General features: G+C 42.2%; 1 protein-coding gene across 1 annotated transcript in view; it reads right to left on the bottom strand.

Moving 5' to 3' along the window:
- KIF13B (kinesin family member 13B) overlaps positions 1–19,446 on the bottom strand; it is a 188,114-nt gene that overhangs the window by 36,625 nt on the left and 132,043 nt on the right. Inside the window, exons 32-36 of the mRNA XM_081237002.1 lie at positions 17,122–17,214; positions 12,625–12,777; positions 11,789–11,866; positions 10,571–10,624; positions 287–395 (exon numbers count right to left, since the gene is read on the bottom strand). Coding sequence (XP_081093128.1) covers positions 287–395; positions 10,571–10,624; positions 11,789–11,866; positions 12,625–12,777; positions 17,122–17,214 — 487 coding nt within the window. The remainder of the gene's footprint in view (positions 1–286; positions 396–10,570; positions 10,625–11,788; positions 11,867–12,624; positions 12,778–17,121; positions 17,215–19,446) is intronic.

Raw genomic sequence — 19,446 nt, forward strand, 5'->3', positions numbered from 1 at the left:
CATCATAGAACACAGGCACAAAAACTCTAAACAAAATATTAGCAAACAGAATCAAACAAATATAAAGGATAACACATCATGATCAAGTGGTATTTCTCACAGGAATGCAAGATAAATTCAACATTCAAAACAATGTGACTCAACATGTTATGATAAGGAAGGGAAAAATTCAGATAGGCATTAACTAGTAGGACAGTGGTTACCTGGTAGGAAATCCTGATTTAAACTACTTCTGAAAGATGCTCAAATTTCATGACAGTGATTGAAAAATGAAAATATAACTTACCTGGATTAGGAGAATGGTTATTTTGGGGACCAGGGGGAGATGGGGCAGCCGGAGTGATTGCTCTAGAAACGGCAGTTTGCGATACATCCTGTTGACTTTCCCACCGGCCCTATTAAGGACAAAATCGGGAATTTTGATTCATATCAATTAACAAAAAAATCTAAAGATACTGAAGAGAAATCTGTTACACATTACTAAAGTTTTATTCTTGTTATAAGACATGATAAATCTTATTACCTAAGTACTCTTCCTCTTGTACTTTTCCTCTTCTTTATAGAATCGCTCTCCCTAATAATATCACCTCACAGTTGGGTATCCCCTATGATTAGTGAGGTTGAGCATCTTTTCGTGTGCTTATTGGCCACTCATATATTTGTATATTGGAGAAATGTTTGTTCATGTTTTTTGCCCATTTTGTCCAAATGGCTAAACATTTGCCTAAGGCAGGACTGAAGCCAAATGCAGAATGAACTTCTAGGATAAAGATACAGTCTGAAGTTTTGTTTTTTTTTAAAGCATTTCTATTTTATTAAAAATTTTAGGTGTCAAAATTCAAGAGGTTGACAGTATAGTACAGGAATAGCAAGTTCTCATGCTGTCGGTGGTCTTCCTGTACCTGCAGTCGCTCCACTGCACACCTGTGAACACTGGTGTTCACTTCCCGCTGGGCTAGGGACAGGGCAAGGTGGTCATGTCTGCCAACGCAAAGACCTGTGCCAGCAACGGTGCACCTTCCTCCCTCACAGCAGCTCTTGAAAGTAGAGACTCACCTTCTTTGCGTCTCCTAGACTTGAGGACTTGGTCAATCTGTGAGATGATGCAATGTCACTGACAAAATCACATGAACTAAACCTTGGTTTACTGCTTACTACAATGTACAGCCTCCTGATATTCTTTCTCCTGTATCATGCTGCTTCTCACAAAACAGGGATTTAGTAAGACATTCCTTTCGAAATCCTCCCTTCCACCCTGCTCCTTAGGCCCTCACGGCTCTTGTGCCTCAAGATACCCTCTTTCACTTCAGATTCTCGACTGAAACCTAGGAACAACTCTAATACAGTCCGCCATCTCCTCCTCCGCCACATCCCATTCATGAAAGTAAAACCTCTAGAACAGCATATTACCAAGCCTCTCTTTTTTTTTTTTTTTAACAGATACTAAAGATGAGTTCCAGGTAAGCCTAAACCAAGTAGTCGCAGGTTGCCAATAATGGTAGTCTCTGAATTAACAAGTCTGACTGTACTTTCCACTTGTCTTGTAAATTCCCATTAAAGAGATTTCACTGCATAATACAAAAACAATGCCCAACAGGTGATGGACTAGTTTACCTGTCTAGAACTTGAGCCATAAACATGGTGACGGCACTGAAACACTTTGCACATCAGTCCCGTCCAGGAAAGAAATAAACCCCAACCCATGCTACCAGCATAAAAACCGGTAATGGAGACGAGACACAACTCTTTTAAATACTGTACGCTCTCGTTTGGTCCTCTGATAATCACTGACTGCTTTGTCACCAGAGTTTAAAAAATGGTACTGTATATTAGTTTAAGCCAGTACTCCACAGATGAGTGACCCTGACGATCAACCTGAGTCTTCATTAGTAATCACCTGCAAAGTAAGTTCTTTGCTGCTCCTGAAGGTGGATGGGGGAAGAAAGCCCTCTTAGGTTGCCAACCTGTACTGGAAACCTATCTGCTTTTAGCAGCCACCGAAGTACTGATCATAAAATCGATAAGCCCTAAGTGATCTGGATCCTGTTTATCTTACAGAAGGCCGTTTTCCCTAGGAACTCTCTCAGCACTTGATATTTTAACAAAACGGTATGATGCTCAACAGTGGGAAGCTAGGAAGCAAGAGAGACATGAAGAGATGATGAGGGAAATGAACTATGAACATGTCACTGCAGGAGCACTTGTGTTACTATGAATTCCACACTGATGTACATACTTTAATGTTTCATTAACTTTTTTGCATTTAAATTTAATTATCTGTCTGGGAAGCTGCAGCTTTGTGTACTCTGGGACATCACCATCAGGTGACGGGACAACGAAGTCAACACTCTACTGAGCTTCTCAGGGGAAGAAAAGTCTCATGCTTTCTTTACAGGGTTTAAGCTCATGCAAGGTTGTTCTGAAGACAACGCACTTAATTTCAGAATAAATCTGTTTTCATACCTTACATTTTTCTTCCTTTTTGGCGGCTGACATAGTGGGACTCTGTCCCTTAGGAAAACGAAGCAGCTGATTTGGAGTCAGCACCTCAGCCATTTGGTGTGGTCCAATGACAAACAATGTAGGTGTCACCTCTTGCCCAAGGCACACTCAGGGCTCTGCTAGCTTCCCGGGTAATTTTTACCAGCTGGAACTCCCACACACAATGTTACTCCCAAATCTGAATGGAGGCAATAACTCTTACTGTCTCATATATTCAAATATCTCAAGTAAAAACATTTGAAAGGATGCACACGGTACTTACACAGAGCCTAAGCCATATTGTTGGCCCCATCAGAGAATGAAAAACAGAGACACATTTCATCCATCTCCCTTAACCGCCCTCTTAACCTTGAGGCATCTCACAGTCTCACCAACCAGAGACGGGGACACAGAGTGTCTCAAATCGCTCTGGGACAGAACAGGCTCTGCTTCCAAGGGAACAACAAATTTGGATGATAAACTGGGTACAACGCTCCTCCCTCCTCTTTCTGACACCTGCAGATCTCTGGAGAAATGCTCCACTGAAATCATTCACTATATTCTTTCCCTCTGGCTGTACATATCCATTCTCTTGCCAGGAGTGGAATCTGTGGTCCGGGGTCTAGCAACACACACTGCCACACAGGGACAAGGCAATTAGTGTCTTTCCAATACAGTTCACATGCTTGGCTCGTCCAGGGTTATTCTCCCTTTACTGAAATGTTGGGGAAGAAAAAAGGAAGTATCCCAGTTAAAGGTACTTCAGAGGGAGATCAACTCAGGGCAATGAATAAAAAGGACTTGGCCAGACACCAGACCTTTCTGCTTTCTTATGAGCTCAGCTCTCAAAGTCAAAGAGTATGGCTTATTTTTTTTTTTAATTCTACCACAGTAATCTACGCTCCACTACTGAAATCTGGAAAGATTAATCTGTGATGTTTCTGACATTTTTCATGTCTATCAACCTTCCGAATCAGCCACAATGGGACTTCGCTGGTGGTGCAGTGGTTAAGAATCCGCCTGCCAATGCAGGGGACACGGGTTGGAGCCCTGGTCCGGGAAGATCCCACAGACCATGGAGCAACGAAGCCCGTGTGCCACAACTACTGAGCCCGCGCTGTAGAGCCCACGAGCCACAACTACTGAGCCCGCGAACCACAACTACTGAAGCCCCCGTGCCTAGAGCCCATGCTCCGCAACGAGAAGCCACCACAATGAGAAGCCCACGCACCGCAACAAAGAGTAGCCCCCGCTTGCCACAACTAGAGAAAGCCCTCTAGGTGGTCACACAGCACCGAGCTGATCTCCCTGTGCTATGCGGCTTCTTCCCATTAGTTAGCTATTTTACATTTGGTAGTGTATATATAAGTCCATGCCACTCTCTCACGTTGTCCCAGCTTACCCTTCCCCCTCTCCATGTCTTCAAGTCCATTCTCTACGTCCGCCTGCAACTTTATTCCTGTCCTGCCCCTAGGTTCTTCAGAACCTTTTTTTTTCTTTTTTTAGATTCCATATATATGTGTTAGCATATGGTATTTGTTTTTCTCTTTCCGACTTACTTCACTCTGTATGACTGACTCTAGGTCCATCCACCTCACTACAAATAACTCAATTTCATTTCTTTTTATGGCTGAGTAGTATTCCATTGCATATATGTGCCACATCTTCTTTATCCATTCATCTGTCGATGGACACTATGCTTAAAAGCAAAACCCAACAGGGAAAAACACAGCACACTCTCAGCTGACTTGAGGACCTGATCGGTCCCCCTTGGGCACCTCCTGTTTTGCTGTCACCGCTCTCCAGACAGACACAAATGCTCTGGGTATTCCATAAAGAGGTCTGGTTTTGATCAGGAAAGTGACAAAGAGGTAAACAAAGAGAAGCACCAGTAACATTCCAGGTCCAAAGGTGGCTTCTCGTGCAGCTAAAGAAGAGGTGACTCATACTTGGTACCAGCCTTAACTAGTGCCACAGTACATAACTGAAGTTTTCAGGAAGGTGATGGAGCCAAAACACACAATCCAGTTTTGTTAACTGAATATTCATTTAGGCTTTTGGCTACTTTTAATTGCATCAAAAACTCCAATCAAAAGCTGACAAACATCTTACTAACTTATTTTAAAACATATAATTCCATTTAAAATGTCTTTAAGTAAGACCAGTATTTTTCATTGACAGAGTTCCTTGGATTGCAAAAGATCTCAATGCACAGCCACTGTTTAAATGGAAAAATAATCTGCTGAAATTAATTCTGCACCTAAAGATGAGTCTAATCTGGTAGACTGGTCACAAAAACTTTGCTAAGTTTTCATTATACCTATACAAAAACTGCCTTACAATAATGATGAAATAGCCAGTAACAGTAAATAACAACATCACTGCAATTAGAAATATTTTATATTCTTAATTGAAAAGCTTTTCAAGAGTGATTTCTTTTAGGCCATAAGGTGAAATTAAAAGTGAAGAGTAGTTATCCTATCACACTCTCTGCTCCTGCCTCCCGGACACACCTTTTAGTATTACTTTTCTCCCGACTGACTAATCTTTGCCATGACATTAACTGAAAATTAGTAGGGAAAGGCAGACTTGAACTTGCTCCGTGGCCTCTCCCTGCTTCTAAACCTGAATGTTCTGACATTAGGTGGGGAGGACACAGCACATCAGCTTCTCTGGCCTGTAACTCTGATTTCATAATCAAGAAAGAGGGATAGACACATAGATAATGGAACAGAGAACCCAGAAACAGGCCCACACGAGTTTGCAAGGTAGATGTAACTAATGTGATTATAATTTTCAAGTTTTTCAAAATACAGTTTCTAGCATTTTCAGCATCAATTCCAGGTTAAAATTATATTTCCGACTCAACTTCCCTTTTCGTTAAATACTTTCTTGCAAGGAAGCCAAGATGGTCCCAATGAGCAAAGTTCTGTGGCGTTGAAGGAAGGCCCAAGGCACTTTTGCTCTTTTCTTTGCTTCTCTCCCCCATCCCATGCTTGAGAAAAGGACACCTTACAAGTTCTCAAACATTTACTGTATCATTTGCTTAATTAATGAATTAACTCCAACTCTTCACATTCCAGAGCCTTCTACATTCCATCAGATGCCTTCGTTCCTGGTCTCTTCTGACACATATCTTCATAGCCCAGGCAACAAGGAACATTTGAGAGGAATTGTATATACTGATTACCAAAGTTATTTTTACCAAAGGGTAAGAGCCAAAAACTTAGTACAGTATCAAACTTAGTCGTCTTATAAAAACTACATTTAAAAATGCATTCTTATTCTCAAGGTAAAAGTAAGCATGTTTTAGATAGTAGGATAATACTTGTATCCCACTCATTAGGAAAAACCTAATGGATTAATTACCTCTCCCTGGATCTCTGAAAACTGCAGAATGAAGGAAGTCTCCAAAAGAAAAGAAAAAAAACCAACATGAGTCTTTGAGATTTTCCAGAACAATTTCTTTAGTAATCTCTCCTTGAGGATTTTGTGCGAAAATCATTACAGATAAAGCAACTGAAGACCTTCTCAAACCACTGCTTACTAGAGAATAAAATCTTCTGCCTACTATAAAGGGTAGAGAATAAAATTTTTTAATTTTAATTTATTTAATTTTTTTCAATAGGTAATTTGTTCCCATGATCCAAAAAACAAGTAATATAAAAAGGCACACAGTGAGAAGCCTCCTACCTCAGGTGCCCACATGCTTCTACTCTCTCCCCAGGCAGGTAAGTAATGGTATCTGTTTATCATATATCCTTATAGGGTTTCCTGCATCTATGTGAGCAAATCTATAAACAGCCACACGCACCTCTCTGTTTCCCTCCTTTTATAATTCAAATGGCAGCATACTATGCTGCACTGCATTTTTAATCCCTAAGTATATCCTGGTGATCTTCCACATTAGTACCTGGAGGGGTTCCTAATTATTTTTTACAGCTGTATAGTATCCCATTTACTTATGTGTGTGCACATGCACACACTCACAGGGAGAAAATAGATTTAACCAGACCAAACCAATGGACATTTAGCTTGTTTCCAATCTTCTGCCATTATAAACAAGGTGGCAATGGGCACCCTCATATATACGTCATTTCATATGTCTATGAGCACTGCTGCTGTGTAAAGGGGTTTAATAGGACTTGGAAAATTTGTATGTCAACTAGTTTAAACACTACCCTGAGGAGTTCTATTATGCACAGCATTATAACAATTTTGAATTCAAAGCAATGCCATATTTGACGATGTTTTTCATTGTTTCATTTAAAAGACCAAAGGGAGGAATCTCTGTTCCTTGCTGCTGTTGGTGGAGGGAAATGTTTCTGTTCTCGCTAGTAAGAAAATACAATTTAAAACATATTTATTTTCCTTAAAGATCTCTCAAGAGGCCCTGCTTTAAATGATAAAACTACTGAGGGCCCCTCGCCTGCGAACGGGGGAGCCACTTTGTGCCCCCTACTGAAGTGAGCCTGGAATCAAACCCTCTTTGCTAAGTGTTCTTGTCACTTTGTTTCCTAGCATCATTTATGATCCTCTATCACCTGAATTTCCATACTCATTAAACAGGTCCATCCATTAAATCTTAGAACAGTTTTCCTCTACCTTTCCCCTAGTGAAAAGCAAAAGGTCTCTGATTTTGGTATGTGGACATTCATAAAACCTACTGATCTGGACACAAGCAGGAAGTCAAGTGATGCCTGTGGTGACAGTGGTGGAGTGGATGGAATCCCAGCCGTACCTGGTAACCGTTCAGGGCTCATGGGGGCCAACAGTTCACAAGAAGATAAAATAATAGCTCCACAGCTGAACTGGGAGCACAGTTAGTAACGGGCAGCTGGCCTTTCTGTTTTCCCTGAAAAGAACTCCACTGTCCGTCAGAGGCTGGGGACTGCTGTGGCTGCGGAGGGGTGAGAGAGGCCAGGTTCTGAGGAAGACTGCAAACTGCTGCAACGGGAGAAAAGGGCCTTCACTGTTTGGAGGCGTCGGACGAAAACTGAAAATACATGCTGAAATAGGGCGGACAGAGCCGGATCCTTGCTGCTGGGACGGCATCAGGACACCAGTAAAATCTGAGAGGGGAGAATTTCCTCATCTTCGCTAAGTTACCCAGGGGCCCCAGGACATCAAGATGACTGAAAAAGGGAAGGTCCTGGTAGAGTAACAAAAAATGTGTAATTTATTTACTCATTTAATATATGCCCTGCTGGGACTTCCCTGGTGGTCCAGTGGTTAGGACTCTGCGCTTCCACGGCAGGGGGCACAGGTTCGATCCCTGGTCAGGAAACTAAGATCCTGAAAGCCGTGCAGCACGCCCCCCAAAAAAACCCAAACAAAAAAACAAAACAAAAACACACAACCCCCCCCGCAAAACACGTCCTGCGTACTTCTCCCCAGTCCTCCACAGAAGAGACTGCCCTGGGAAAGGCCTCCAATAAACTCTTCACTCTCACACCCAAAATAGTCTTTTCAGTCCTCATCTCGGTCTCTGAGGAGTCTGGAAGGAGCTCCTAAACCGCCTTTCTCCGGCACCAGTTTCCAAGCCGCCCTCCTGCGCCTGCTCTCCTCTTGGAGGACTCCGGTCCGTCGTCGCCCTGGCCGGCTTCCCCTCCTGCACAGGCCTGAAAGTATCACCATCACGCCCGCACGGCCTCGCCTCTGTGCTCAAATCCCTCACGCTGGTCCAACCAGGCCCTGAGCTCCCCAATCTGTCTTCAGCTCAGGCTTCCAGACCCCTGAACTGGCACACATAACCTTTGGTCCAAAATTGACCTCAATCATTTTCTTCCCCAAACGTGCGCCTGCAGCATTCACCTCTCCGCACTGTCACCCAGCGCCCGTGTCACCCTGTCTCCCCTGGGCTCCACCTTGTTCTTCATGTCGCCGAGTTCTAGAGCTTCCATCTCCTGAGCATGTCCCGAATCTCTCCCTCCCCCTCCCCGCTGCTGAGACCTCTACCCCACCTTGCTGTCCCCACCCTCACTTGTGCATTGGTAACTGTACACATTTCCACCATGTACATTATTCTAATGTAATTTTTTTTTTTTTTTTTTTTTTGCGGTACGCGGGCCTCTCACTGTTGTGGCCTCTCCCGTTGCGGAGCACAGGCTCCGGACACGCAGGCTCAGCGGCCATGGCTCACGGGCCCAGCTGCTCCGCAGCATGTGGGATCTTCCCGGACCAGGGCACGAACCCGCGTCCCCTGCATTGGCAGGCGGACTCCCAACTACTGCGCCACCAGGGAAGCCCTCTAACGTAATTTTATACACCACAGCCAGGAACATGAGTGGGGTTTAGGTGGACTGTTTAAAACTACTCCTTCAAGTGACCCAGCTCCCCCGCTACTCCTAGGCGCATCATATAGGAACTTCTGAAATAAGGCCCCTGTCTCTGGGCTCTGCTGCACACTACACCCTCTCTGCTTTACTCATGCTCGTTCCTCCTTCCACACTTCTGCTCACACTCTTGCTTCAAACCCTTCCCTGCCTTGGGTGGACCTTACCCTCTTTCAGCATTAAGCTTACTGGGGGCGGGGGGTTCCCCCTCTCCGCAGCCTCTCTTGGTCCCTGAACAATACCTATAAAAGTGCCCACTCCCTCCTCTGGGCTCCTACTCTACCCAGGCATACTTCTCTTACAGCATCTGTGTTCCTTTATTCTGTTTATTTGGTGTAGATGAAACAATAATTCTTTTTCAGGCAGATACTACTGTTTTCTATTATTTTCTTCATTTAAACATAAGGAAACTAGGGTGAGAGAGAAAAGCTGAAGAAATTTTGGCTACTTGTTTTCAAGGAATTCATGATAGAGGATTTGGGTTAGATGGATTTCAAAAAAAAACACAGAAAGTCATGTTTTTTCTTATATTTTCCTTAAAATACTTGAGTTATTTATAATTAATAATGACACAATTTTCTAAAAACTCTGCTTTGTTTAGCTAATCACAACTATGCTATGATTATCAAGAGCTAATCACACCTGTCAGTGGGCCCGTATCAAGGAGTACTAAACCTTAGCACACTTTCAGACGCATGGTAGGTGGTCAGTGAACTGATGAGCTGGAGAGCAAGTTATTTGCCTATAAACACTGAGACATATATTTTTAAGATTTAGATTACTGGTAGTTTGCCTGAAATAATAGGATATATACACATACATACATACATATCTATGTATTACTTCAGGTAAACTCCTAGTAACCTAGATCTTAAAAATGAGTCTAACCGTTCATCAACTTCATTGTCTTTTTCTTAAGTTTTTATAAGGAAAATTTCAAACCTATAAAAAGACAGATTGTAGAATATTTAACAAGAATAGAAAGAATAGTGTAAGAATAGTGTAATGAATACCACTCAGCTTTGATAATGATTAAATAGCCAATCTTCTTTTATCTGTATCTTCTTTTACTCTGACACAACTTCCTCATGTCAGACCATTTCATATGACACTTTTGGCCTCCTCAAGGGCGAAGATATCGACACAGAGCACACTGCCTGCAGCTGGCAGCACCAATATCTAACGAGGTCCCTCAAAAAACGGCAGGCACAAAACTGTGTCATGTGACATCCAGTTACAATTTCAAGTGTGAGCCCTTTAAATACATGACAATGAATTGTCTATGCTTAAAACTCTGTTATATTGGGGAAAGCTATATTAACAAGCGAGTAAATACATTCCAGCTAACAAAATTGCTGTTCACTTATTTTTCTTTCTTCTAACAAATAATATTAACTTTTAGACATAATCTTACTCCTCATATAGGTTCAATCATTTCATCAATATTTTACTATTAAAAATCTGACATGAAGTTCCTTTTCTGACACAAACAGGAAGAATATTTTCAACAGAAGAACTTAAGCAACTAAATTGTTTTTTAACCCTTAGAAAGTAGAGTAATAATAAGGTCTTGGTAACATTATTTTAACTGGCAGATAAAAAGAAATGAACTCAACGCTCTCCAATAAATTTCACATAGTACAGAAAACTGGGAGAAAATTTGGCACGCAAAACTAGCGTGTGATATTTGAGAAGAGGAAAGCTGGAATGGGAAACGGATCAAAGACTGATAGAAAATAGTTACAAACACTCACCTTGTTGCTACCTAGACTGTAGGATGGAATAAGATCCTGTCGGCTGCCAGACAGCTAAAAAAGAAATAAAGAGGGGGATTAGTCCTTCATGTGCAAAAGTACATAGATCTATGGTCCTGGAAATACAAGACTTTGAAAACCGAATCAACAGAATGTTGAAGTTGGATGGTATCAGAGAGGCTGTCAAGACCCAAGTTACAAACTAGACTAGTGGCCTTTGGGACACTGTCAGGTGCAGTTTTGTTGAAAACCTGAATTAACATTTTTAAGACGGGAGGTTTGTATAACATCAGATATCCAGCGTACACTGAGGCAACAGCTGGCTGGGCCCAAGTAAGAGACACTTCATTTGTTTATCCCCTTCTATTTGAAGGATACCAGGTTACTGGTTACCTTACCCTGTCCTAATCGGACGACTCTTTTCTCTGGGTATTGTAGCAAATGTATACAGGCAAACTATTTATTTTAAACCATAGGATTCTAAATACCAAATCTCTGCACATACCAGTGCATTTTAGTAGATCATTTTCTGAAGGAGTGAGAAGATATTTACACTGAGTTAAAGTGGTATTTTTTACTGCCTGAGAATGTTCCCAATCTTTCCATCTGAGATCATCAGTGACGTCACTCTGTCTCACGGGGCCACATGTGCCCTCCAGCCTGACACCCGTCCTGCCTCTCACTGGGACCTCTCCAACACCAAGGCTAAGGGTCAGGTGCTCTTTATTTCAATGCTTGTACCATGGCTTTTCTGGGTATCAAGTTCAGACAAAGGTGTACTATCTCTCATATTCATATCTTTATCAAAAGTAAGGAAAGTAGAGATAAATCACAGTTTATAAACCTAGTCCAGACTTCTCCTCAATTTATAAGTAATTCAGTTTGGCCTAGAAAATTCAAACAGTTTCCCTAGGCATTCGGCTAGTTTGGCTTTAGTACAACAAACACTCACCTAACAGAGTCACCGTGCCAGGCACTGGCGACATGAAGATAAATGAGAAACATTAGAGAGGGACTCACCTGGGTACTTTCCCTGTAAAATTAGGAAGGACAGTGACAGAGGGGTGGCACCGATGCTTCAGGGTAGAGAATGAGGACACTTAAATCAGTTCATAGAAGGAAATGATATCCGAGATGAGATTCAGAGGATGGGAAGGAGTTATCCAAGGAAAGAGGAGGAGTGAAAGCAGAGCGCAGAATGGGGTCCCATGTACTCACTCTGTTCACATTTGGAGAGCTAATACTCCTCCTATTCAGCTTCCCTTTTCCTGTCAACTGTTCCTTCACTGCAACTTCCTGTCAGTCAGAGGAAATACAGACGAAAAATACACATGAGAGACACACTTCCAAAGTAACAGTATCTTAAAGCAGGCTCTGAGCTATGGACACATTCCCAGTTCTTTAAACGACGGCTGTTACTTCACACGACAGAATGACCCAATTACCATCACTGTGGAATACTCAAAGTTAATTAAACAGCTGACAGGTTACCTGGATCATTCTTTTCTGTATCTACTGACGGGCCCCTTGAAGCTGGCCAGAAGTCAGTCCCAAGAGAAAGATTATTAAAAGCAGACCATTCTCTTTTATTTTTCATTAGTATTTTTGGTTAAAAAAAAACCAAAGTCTCAACACTGTCACATAAAATGGAGTTCAGGGTTTCTCTGAGGCTTAGGTTTATGGCTGGCACTTCTGTTTTCCCTTCTAGAGATCCACTCCGAGGCTGTGGAGGCAAAGAAGGGCACAGCACTCTACCTTCTGTGACATTATGACCCAGTATCAAGGAATTTCTAAAATACTTCCTTAGCCACCAAGAGTTACATATTCTCTTCCACTACTTCCAAATGGCAACTAGATACCAATTAGGGTCTTGGAAAAAGTAACTTTCCAGTAGTTTCTGTACCTTCAAAGACTTACCCAGCAAGTTTAATCTAAATTAATATGCTCTACTTAGAGGCTTCAAAAGTTTAGATGTAACAATACTGTGACTTGTGGAAAGTCAAACCCAGAGTCAGGCTGGGCTGGCACCATGGCCACCAGCTCTGTCGGCTGACCTGGCGAAGACGATCTAACGTGAGAAGGTTCTCCACTGCCAGCACGCTCCTGAGGTATTTCTCAATATATGCCTCCGAGTCAGCAGAAGCCGTGTTTTCAACATTAGCTGCCATCCTTGCTAATGCTTCTCGTTCCTCTACGCCCTGGGCATCCTGGAGAATGGAAAATTGTATATTAAAATTAAGTACCTTGCAGAAGAAAAGGTTACAAAAGCTTCCTGATCTATACAAATACACGCAAGAGTACTGAACGAACAAATGGGATGTATTCCAAATTCCATTTTAAAGTCAGCTTCTGGAACTCAAAATGCATTTTCCCACAGAAATCATGGTATAAATGGTGGTTAGGTTCACTTGAAAGGCTGGTTAAACATAGAGCAGCTGAAACACAGCACATTTTCAACAAAACTGTTCTCTCCTACATTTCCATTGCAAACAAAGACATTCCTGGTTAGAAAGGATTTGGTGGGCTAGCTGGAAATCTAACCACAATAGTACTTCCTGAACATATCCTGGGGGGCCAGAGGGAGGACTGAGGAGCTGGGGTAACAGCTGGATACGTGTGGGATCTAAACAACCCCTGCAGGAGACAGACACAGGTACGGAGGCTAAGAGTGGAGAGAAGGGCTGGCTTCCAACCCTTTTGCTAAGCAGCCTCCCCCAGACTACATATCCCAAGTGTGGTCTCAATCCCTGACTCTGCAGTGGCAGAGGCCAAAGGCTGGAAGCTGACCAAGAAGAGAAGTAACCAGGCAATTTCTCACTCGCCCAGCTCCCTGGACACAACTGGTCCAGGCATATACATGGGATGTTTGCAAGTCAGGGAGGGACTTTGTTAATGCAGTCAGGTATCTCAAGCTCACGTGGCTCATAACACAGTACTCTTCTCAGGAAAAATCAGATACTTTTCTTACTGGTGAATTTGTTATAGTGACGTCAAAGACTACAGAATATATATCCGCATGCCACTGCATCTTAAGATACCATCGACTTTAAGAAAAGACATCTTATATACCACTGAGGAGGGAAAAAAAACTCTGCCAATTAACTTTAAGATATCATCAATTATAAGACCCATTCTAACTTCAAAAATATGTTTTAAGATTTACATAAGCCTTACGGGCTTCCCTTGTGGCACAGTGGTTAAGAACCTGCCTGCCAACGCAGGGGACACGGGTTCAAGCCCTGGTCCTGGAAGATCCCACATGCCGCAGAGCAACTAAGCCCGTGCACCACAACTACTGAGTCTGTGCTCTAGAGCCCGCGAGCCACAACTACTGAGCCCACGTGCCCTAACTACTGAAGCCCGTGCGCCTAGAGCCCGTGCTCCACAACAAGAGAAGCCCCCACAACAAGAAGCCCGCACACTGCAATCAAGAGTAGCCCCTGCTCACCGCAACTAGAGAAAGCCTGCGTGCAGCAACGAAGACCCAATGCCGCCAAAAATAAATCAATAAAATAAATGAATTTATTTTAAAAAATTTACATAAGCCTTAGAATGGATAAAATATGGAAAAATTCAGAAGACAGCTTAAGTTCACAAAACTTTTGTCTCCTACAGTAATTCGTTTGGGCCCAGGAATCATCCTCATTTTACAAATGAGTTAAGAGGAAGGTCACATAATTAGCAAAAGAAGCAAGACTAGAATTAGGTCTCCTGACTCCTGATAAAATATTCTTTTAACCACTGGACATGGAATACTTTATGGTATCTGAAGGGAACAGACATTATCCTGACTTTCTAAGGAAGAGGATACTGAGTTTTAAAGAAATGTATATATTATATATCCATGTTATCCACACAAGATATTAAACATTTCCACTTCCTATCAAGAAACAAAACATTTCCATTTCCTCAGAAAGTTCGACCCCTAGCCTTCCCCCAAGGCAAGATGGTTTCTTTCACCACAGGTTAGTTCACATAAATGGAATGACACCCTTTGGCACCTGGCTTTTCACTTAGCATAGTGACTTAGAGATTCGTTCACATAGTTCATTTCTTTGGATGGCTGAGTAATATTCCACAGTATGGATATGCCACAATTTATTTATCCATTCGTCTGGTGATAGATGTTTGGGTTGTTTCCAGTTTTAGGTTATTTTGAATTAAGCTGCTTTGAATATTCCTGTGCAGATCTTTATGGATATATGCTTTCATTTCTCTTGGGTAAGGACCTAGAAGTAGAATTACTGGGTCACAGGGTAGGTGTCTATTTAACTTTATGATCAACTGCCAGTGGTTGTATCATTTTACACACCTATTAGCAATGAAAGCATTCTAGTTGCTTTTTAAAAAAAAAAAAAGGAAGAAAGGAGAAACCATCTCTTGTTGCTCTCTGGTCTATGACTACTTCTTTTTGCTACCATGCCCTCAAAGCTTCTGTAATATGGAACACAAAGAACTTTTCCAGGCTTTTTCATGATGAGTTCTAGCTTTTAAGAAGCTTTTTATTTTATTCTGAAATAAAAAATAAACTAGTGTAGTCCTTACACTATAAGCTTTATGTCTCACTTTTCTTTTTTCTTTATCATCAGGATTTGATAATGTGACCCTAACCCTTCCCAACTTAGACATTTAGCTAATTATTAACAGGTAGCCCCATCACATGAGGCTATATGTTTATCTTTCTGCTGATTTCCCCACATTTCTGCCCTTTGAAAAAACATATCACCTGAAGAATAAAAGCACTGCTAAAGAAGATAAGAAAACTACAAATGGGGGACTTTCCTGGTGGTGCAGTGGTTAAGAATCCGCCTGCCAATGCAGGGGACACGGGTTCGAGCCCTGGTCCAGGAAGATCCCATATGCCGTGGAGCACCTAAGCCCATGCGCCACAACTACTGAGCCTGCGCTCTAGAGCCCACGAGCCACAACTACTGAAGCCCATGAGCCACAACTACTGAAACCCATGCACCTAGAGCCCATGCTCCACAACAGAGAAGCCACCGCAATGAGAAGCCCGCGCACTGCAATGAAGAGTAGCCCCCGCTCGCCACAACTAGAGAGAGCCCACGCGCAGCAATGAAGACCCAACACAGCCAAAAATAAAATTAAAAAAAAAAACAACTACAAATGAGGAGAGAAGAAAGATGATGGGAGAAAAGGAAAAACTGAAGATAGTTCACTGCAAATGTCACTGTTTCTCAACTGCATTTAGACCGTTTTATAGAGTTAAGACCTGAAACAACTGGAAAAAAGAGAAAACACTCAGATACAGCGAATAAACAGTAAATCTCTAGCCCCACATATAAGTATACAAAGAGTAATATATTCCAGATCCAAGATTTTGCAGCTTGTCTAACTCGAAAAGGGGCTCAATTTTTAAATGGTCAGCAGGCTCCAAATTAAATAAACAGTTAATATGTGCTATGTAAGCCTTCAAAGGTCCAGGCAATAATTAGTCACTATGTGACATTATTTGAGAGGAAGTGTTCTGTGATATAAGAACTCTAAAACAAAGCCTAAGTACTGTGTAATCTTTTCACTCTTCCAAAACCTGATCTGTCTTAAAATATATATTGTCCATCAATTGTTCAAATAATCAACAGAATCAATCAACAAGCACTGAGCCCCTGAATCAAGAGAACGAAGGCACCATGGATGGTGTGCTTAGGAGGGAGTGCTTGCCCCAGGGTCCCGTTCCCATTTTCCACCCCCAAGGGCAGCACAGCCTGGACCTCCCCACTCACTCCCCGATTTGGGGTAGTCAGTGTAGCAGAAGGAGCCACTCTTGTGTTTTTCGTCGGGTTCTTTTCTTAGACCCCTCCCTTCTCCTGCTCCTGTAAGGAAGGCCTCGTTACTAGCTAGGCCAATAACCAAGGGAACGAATCTGTCTAACTCAGGAATTAAGTACTAGGAAGCATATATAAACGACATCCTCTAGCAAGCTCCTGTCAGGGGTATTTTCAGCTCTATCTGTTTGATTCCTGTGCATATCTGAATTAGCTCAGAAAGAGAAATAATAATTGTAACTATAGTAATAATGGCAATTACAATTTATTGTTTAGCATGTACACAACAATTTGTGTATATGGTCTCATTTAATCCTTAAAAACAACCCTGTACAGAAGGTATCACTAACCCAATTTGATGAATGAAAAACTTTAGGCTCAAAGTAACTTACCCAAGTTCACGTCACTAAGAGGTGACAGAAACAAGGTTTCTGTTTCATTCCAAAATGAAACCCTGAAACTCTATGTTATGCTGTGTTGCCTTCCTTCAAGGGTTATACCCTCTTCTGTGGGTAAAAAGGTGTTGATTTGTTTTTCAAAAGATTCTTCTTTTAACAAAATACTAAAACCAAAACCTTTAAAGCCACACAAGTACATTTTACTTGGAATCGAGTTAAGATTAGGAAATTCCTCTACAAATTTATAGCATTTTCCTAAATATACATTTTCATTTAACACACATTTCTTGCACAGGTGACTTTTCAGGGAGTTTGCTCTTTCTACATGTTTATTTTTAGTATATTCAAATTTCATATGATCCTTCACCTCTGGAATATTGGAGACAATTTCAAAGGTCACTCCACAGCCTGGAATGGAACTTCGATGTGACATCTTCTTTAGGAGACTCTGAGCAAAACCCTAGAGAAAAACAAAACAGAAGATATGGTTTCCCACCTCAAACACTGAGTTTTCATTAACAAAGAGACAGTATAAACGACACCACATTCACTCGAACCAAAAAGGAAAAGAACATACTTCCAATAGAAGTCAGAATCCAAACCACTACATAGAAGTTCCTCAACTTTGTCTTAGTGCCCCAAACCAATTTATATGATGCCTGCCACGTGACAGGTCCCATACCCGGTATATGAAAAGTACAAACCCTAAACTCGGGAACCACACTAGGCATCTGGCTCAACTCTGCTTAAAGGCTACAGAAATAAGACTGTTGACTTCTACAAGATATAATGACCTTCTACCGAAGACGTAAGGAAGGGCTGGTGACCCTTATCCTTTTTTTCTTTTCTTTCCAGCACGATAGACATCCTGCACTATGAATATTGACAAGTTCAGGCATTAATTCTTGACCAAAGCAGGATCGTTATGAAGAATGATTTAAGAGTGCATGGTCATTGTTTATGCTGACTGCGCTCTTTGCACGGTTAAGAATTGAACTGTTGAATTAATGCATAGATGACTCATTTGAAGATGTTGCTAAGACTGAACATCCTGTAGAGGTTGAAGAGAGCACGGATGAGGGCAGAATATATTTGGTGAATAAAGATAAGAATAAGAGAGAATATTAAACTGACACTGAACCTTTTTCCCTCATGCAAAAGCCAAGTAGGAAATAGGTAAAAACCCACACACAGAATAGGAAAAAAGCTGTTTGGTCTCAGAAGTACATATTTTCACAAACTTAATAATAATTCAGTGATCTTTAGTTAACTTTTTAAAAGATTTAACCTCTTAGAATGCAAGAGCCTCTTAGAATGCATTTATTTCATCCCTTCACTCTAGAGTCCAGACTTACAAGGTGGCACAATGGTTAGGAATCCGCTTACCAATGCAAGGGACATGGTTCGAGCCCTGGTCCGGGAAGATCCCACATGCTGCGGAGCACCTAAGCCCATGCGCCACAACTACTGAGCGTGCACCCTAGAGCCCGCAAGCCACAACCACTGAGCCCACATGCCACAACTACTGAAGCCCGCGTGCCTACAGCCCGTGCTCCACAACAAGAGAAGCCACCGCAGCGAGAAGCCCACGCACGGCAACCAAGAGTAGCCCCCAATCACTGTAACTAGAGAAAGCCGGCGTGCAGCAACGAAGACCCAATGCAGCCAAAAATAAATAAATAAAATAAATAAATTTATTAAAAAAAAAAAAAAAGACTTCCGAGAAAAGGGAGACCAAGAAAAGAGTGAATGGGAGACACGGCATATACATACATCTACAGCTACCCCATGACCTATATGTACTGATGCTGGATCGCCAAGCTAAAGAGCTGCAATTTCAACAGCATCACTGCCGGTCTTCATTCAAAGATTGATATCAGTGTGACATTTAGAACTAAAGATTAATTTTTAGGGGTGGAGATTACATCCAGGACTCTGTCAACTGTGACTGTACTCTTCTAAATGAAAAGATTTATTTTCATCTGTCCTGGTTTTAGCCAGTGTATCGAGAAGAATCCCTAGAATCAACCTCCCAAATCGTATCATTGCAGAACCAACAGCAGAAATCCTTTATATTCTTATCTAGAAGTTTTCTACTAAACAGGTTCATACGGCACAAGGTCTTTCATAACCCAGCTGCAACTGTGTTGATGGCCCCAGCCGTGGCCTCTGCGGCACACCCCGTCACACTGTGCTTCTCACGGTCCCCAAGCTGCCACGCCCTTTCCTTCCTCACCACCTCTGCATGGATATTTCCTCCTCCCCGTGAAACAGCCAGCGACTCCTCTGCCTGCCAACCACCCCTGCCTGCAACGGAGCAGCTCACATGCCCCCTCCTCTTTGAAGCCTTCCCTGACTGCACTCTCACCCTCTGAGCTGCACTACCACAGTAGAAGAGAGTCGTCTGCTTATACACTCATAGGCCAGTGGACACTGGCTCTTTAAGGATGCAGATTATTTCTTATTCATCTTTTTACCCCAAAGCTTGACAGAGTACTCTCTCTAAATACACAATCAATGAGCCGGCAGAGGACTGAAAGAAAAGAAAGGCACAGAAAACGAAATGGTGAGCCGCACAGACAACAGCTCATCTGCGGCGAACACTCTCATCTTGTAAGACCCAGATGAAAAGTCAAAGACAGAAACAGTGAACTTCGCCTTGACAGGGCCCTAGGGCACCCAAAGGAAGGGC

The sequence above is a fragment of the Mesoplodon bidens genome (assembly GCF_964165515.1).
Source record: "Mesoplodon bidens genome assembly, chromosome: 6".
NCBI lineage: Eukaryota > Metazoa > Chordata > Mammalia > Artiodactyla > Ziphiidae > Mesoplodon > Mesoplodon bidens.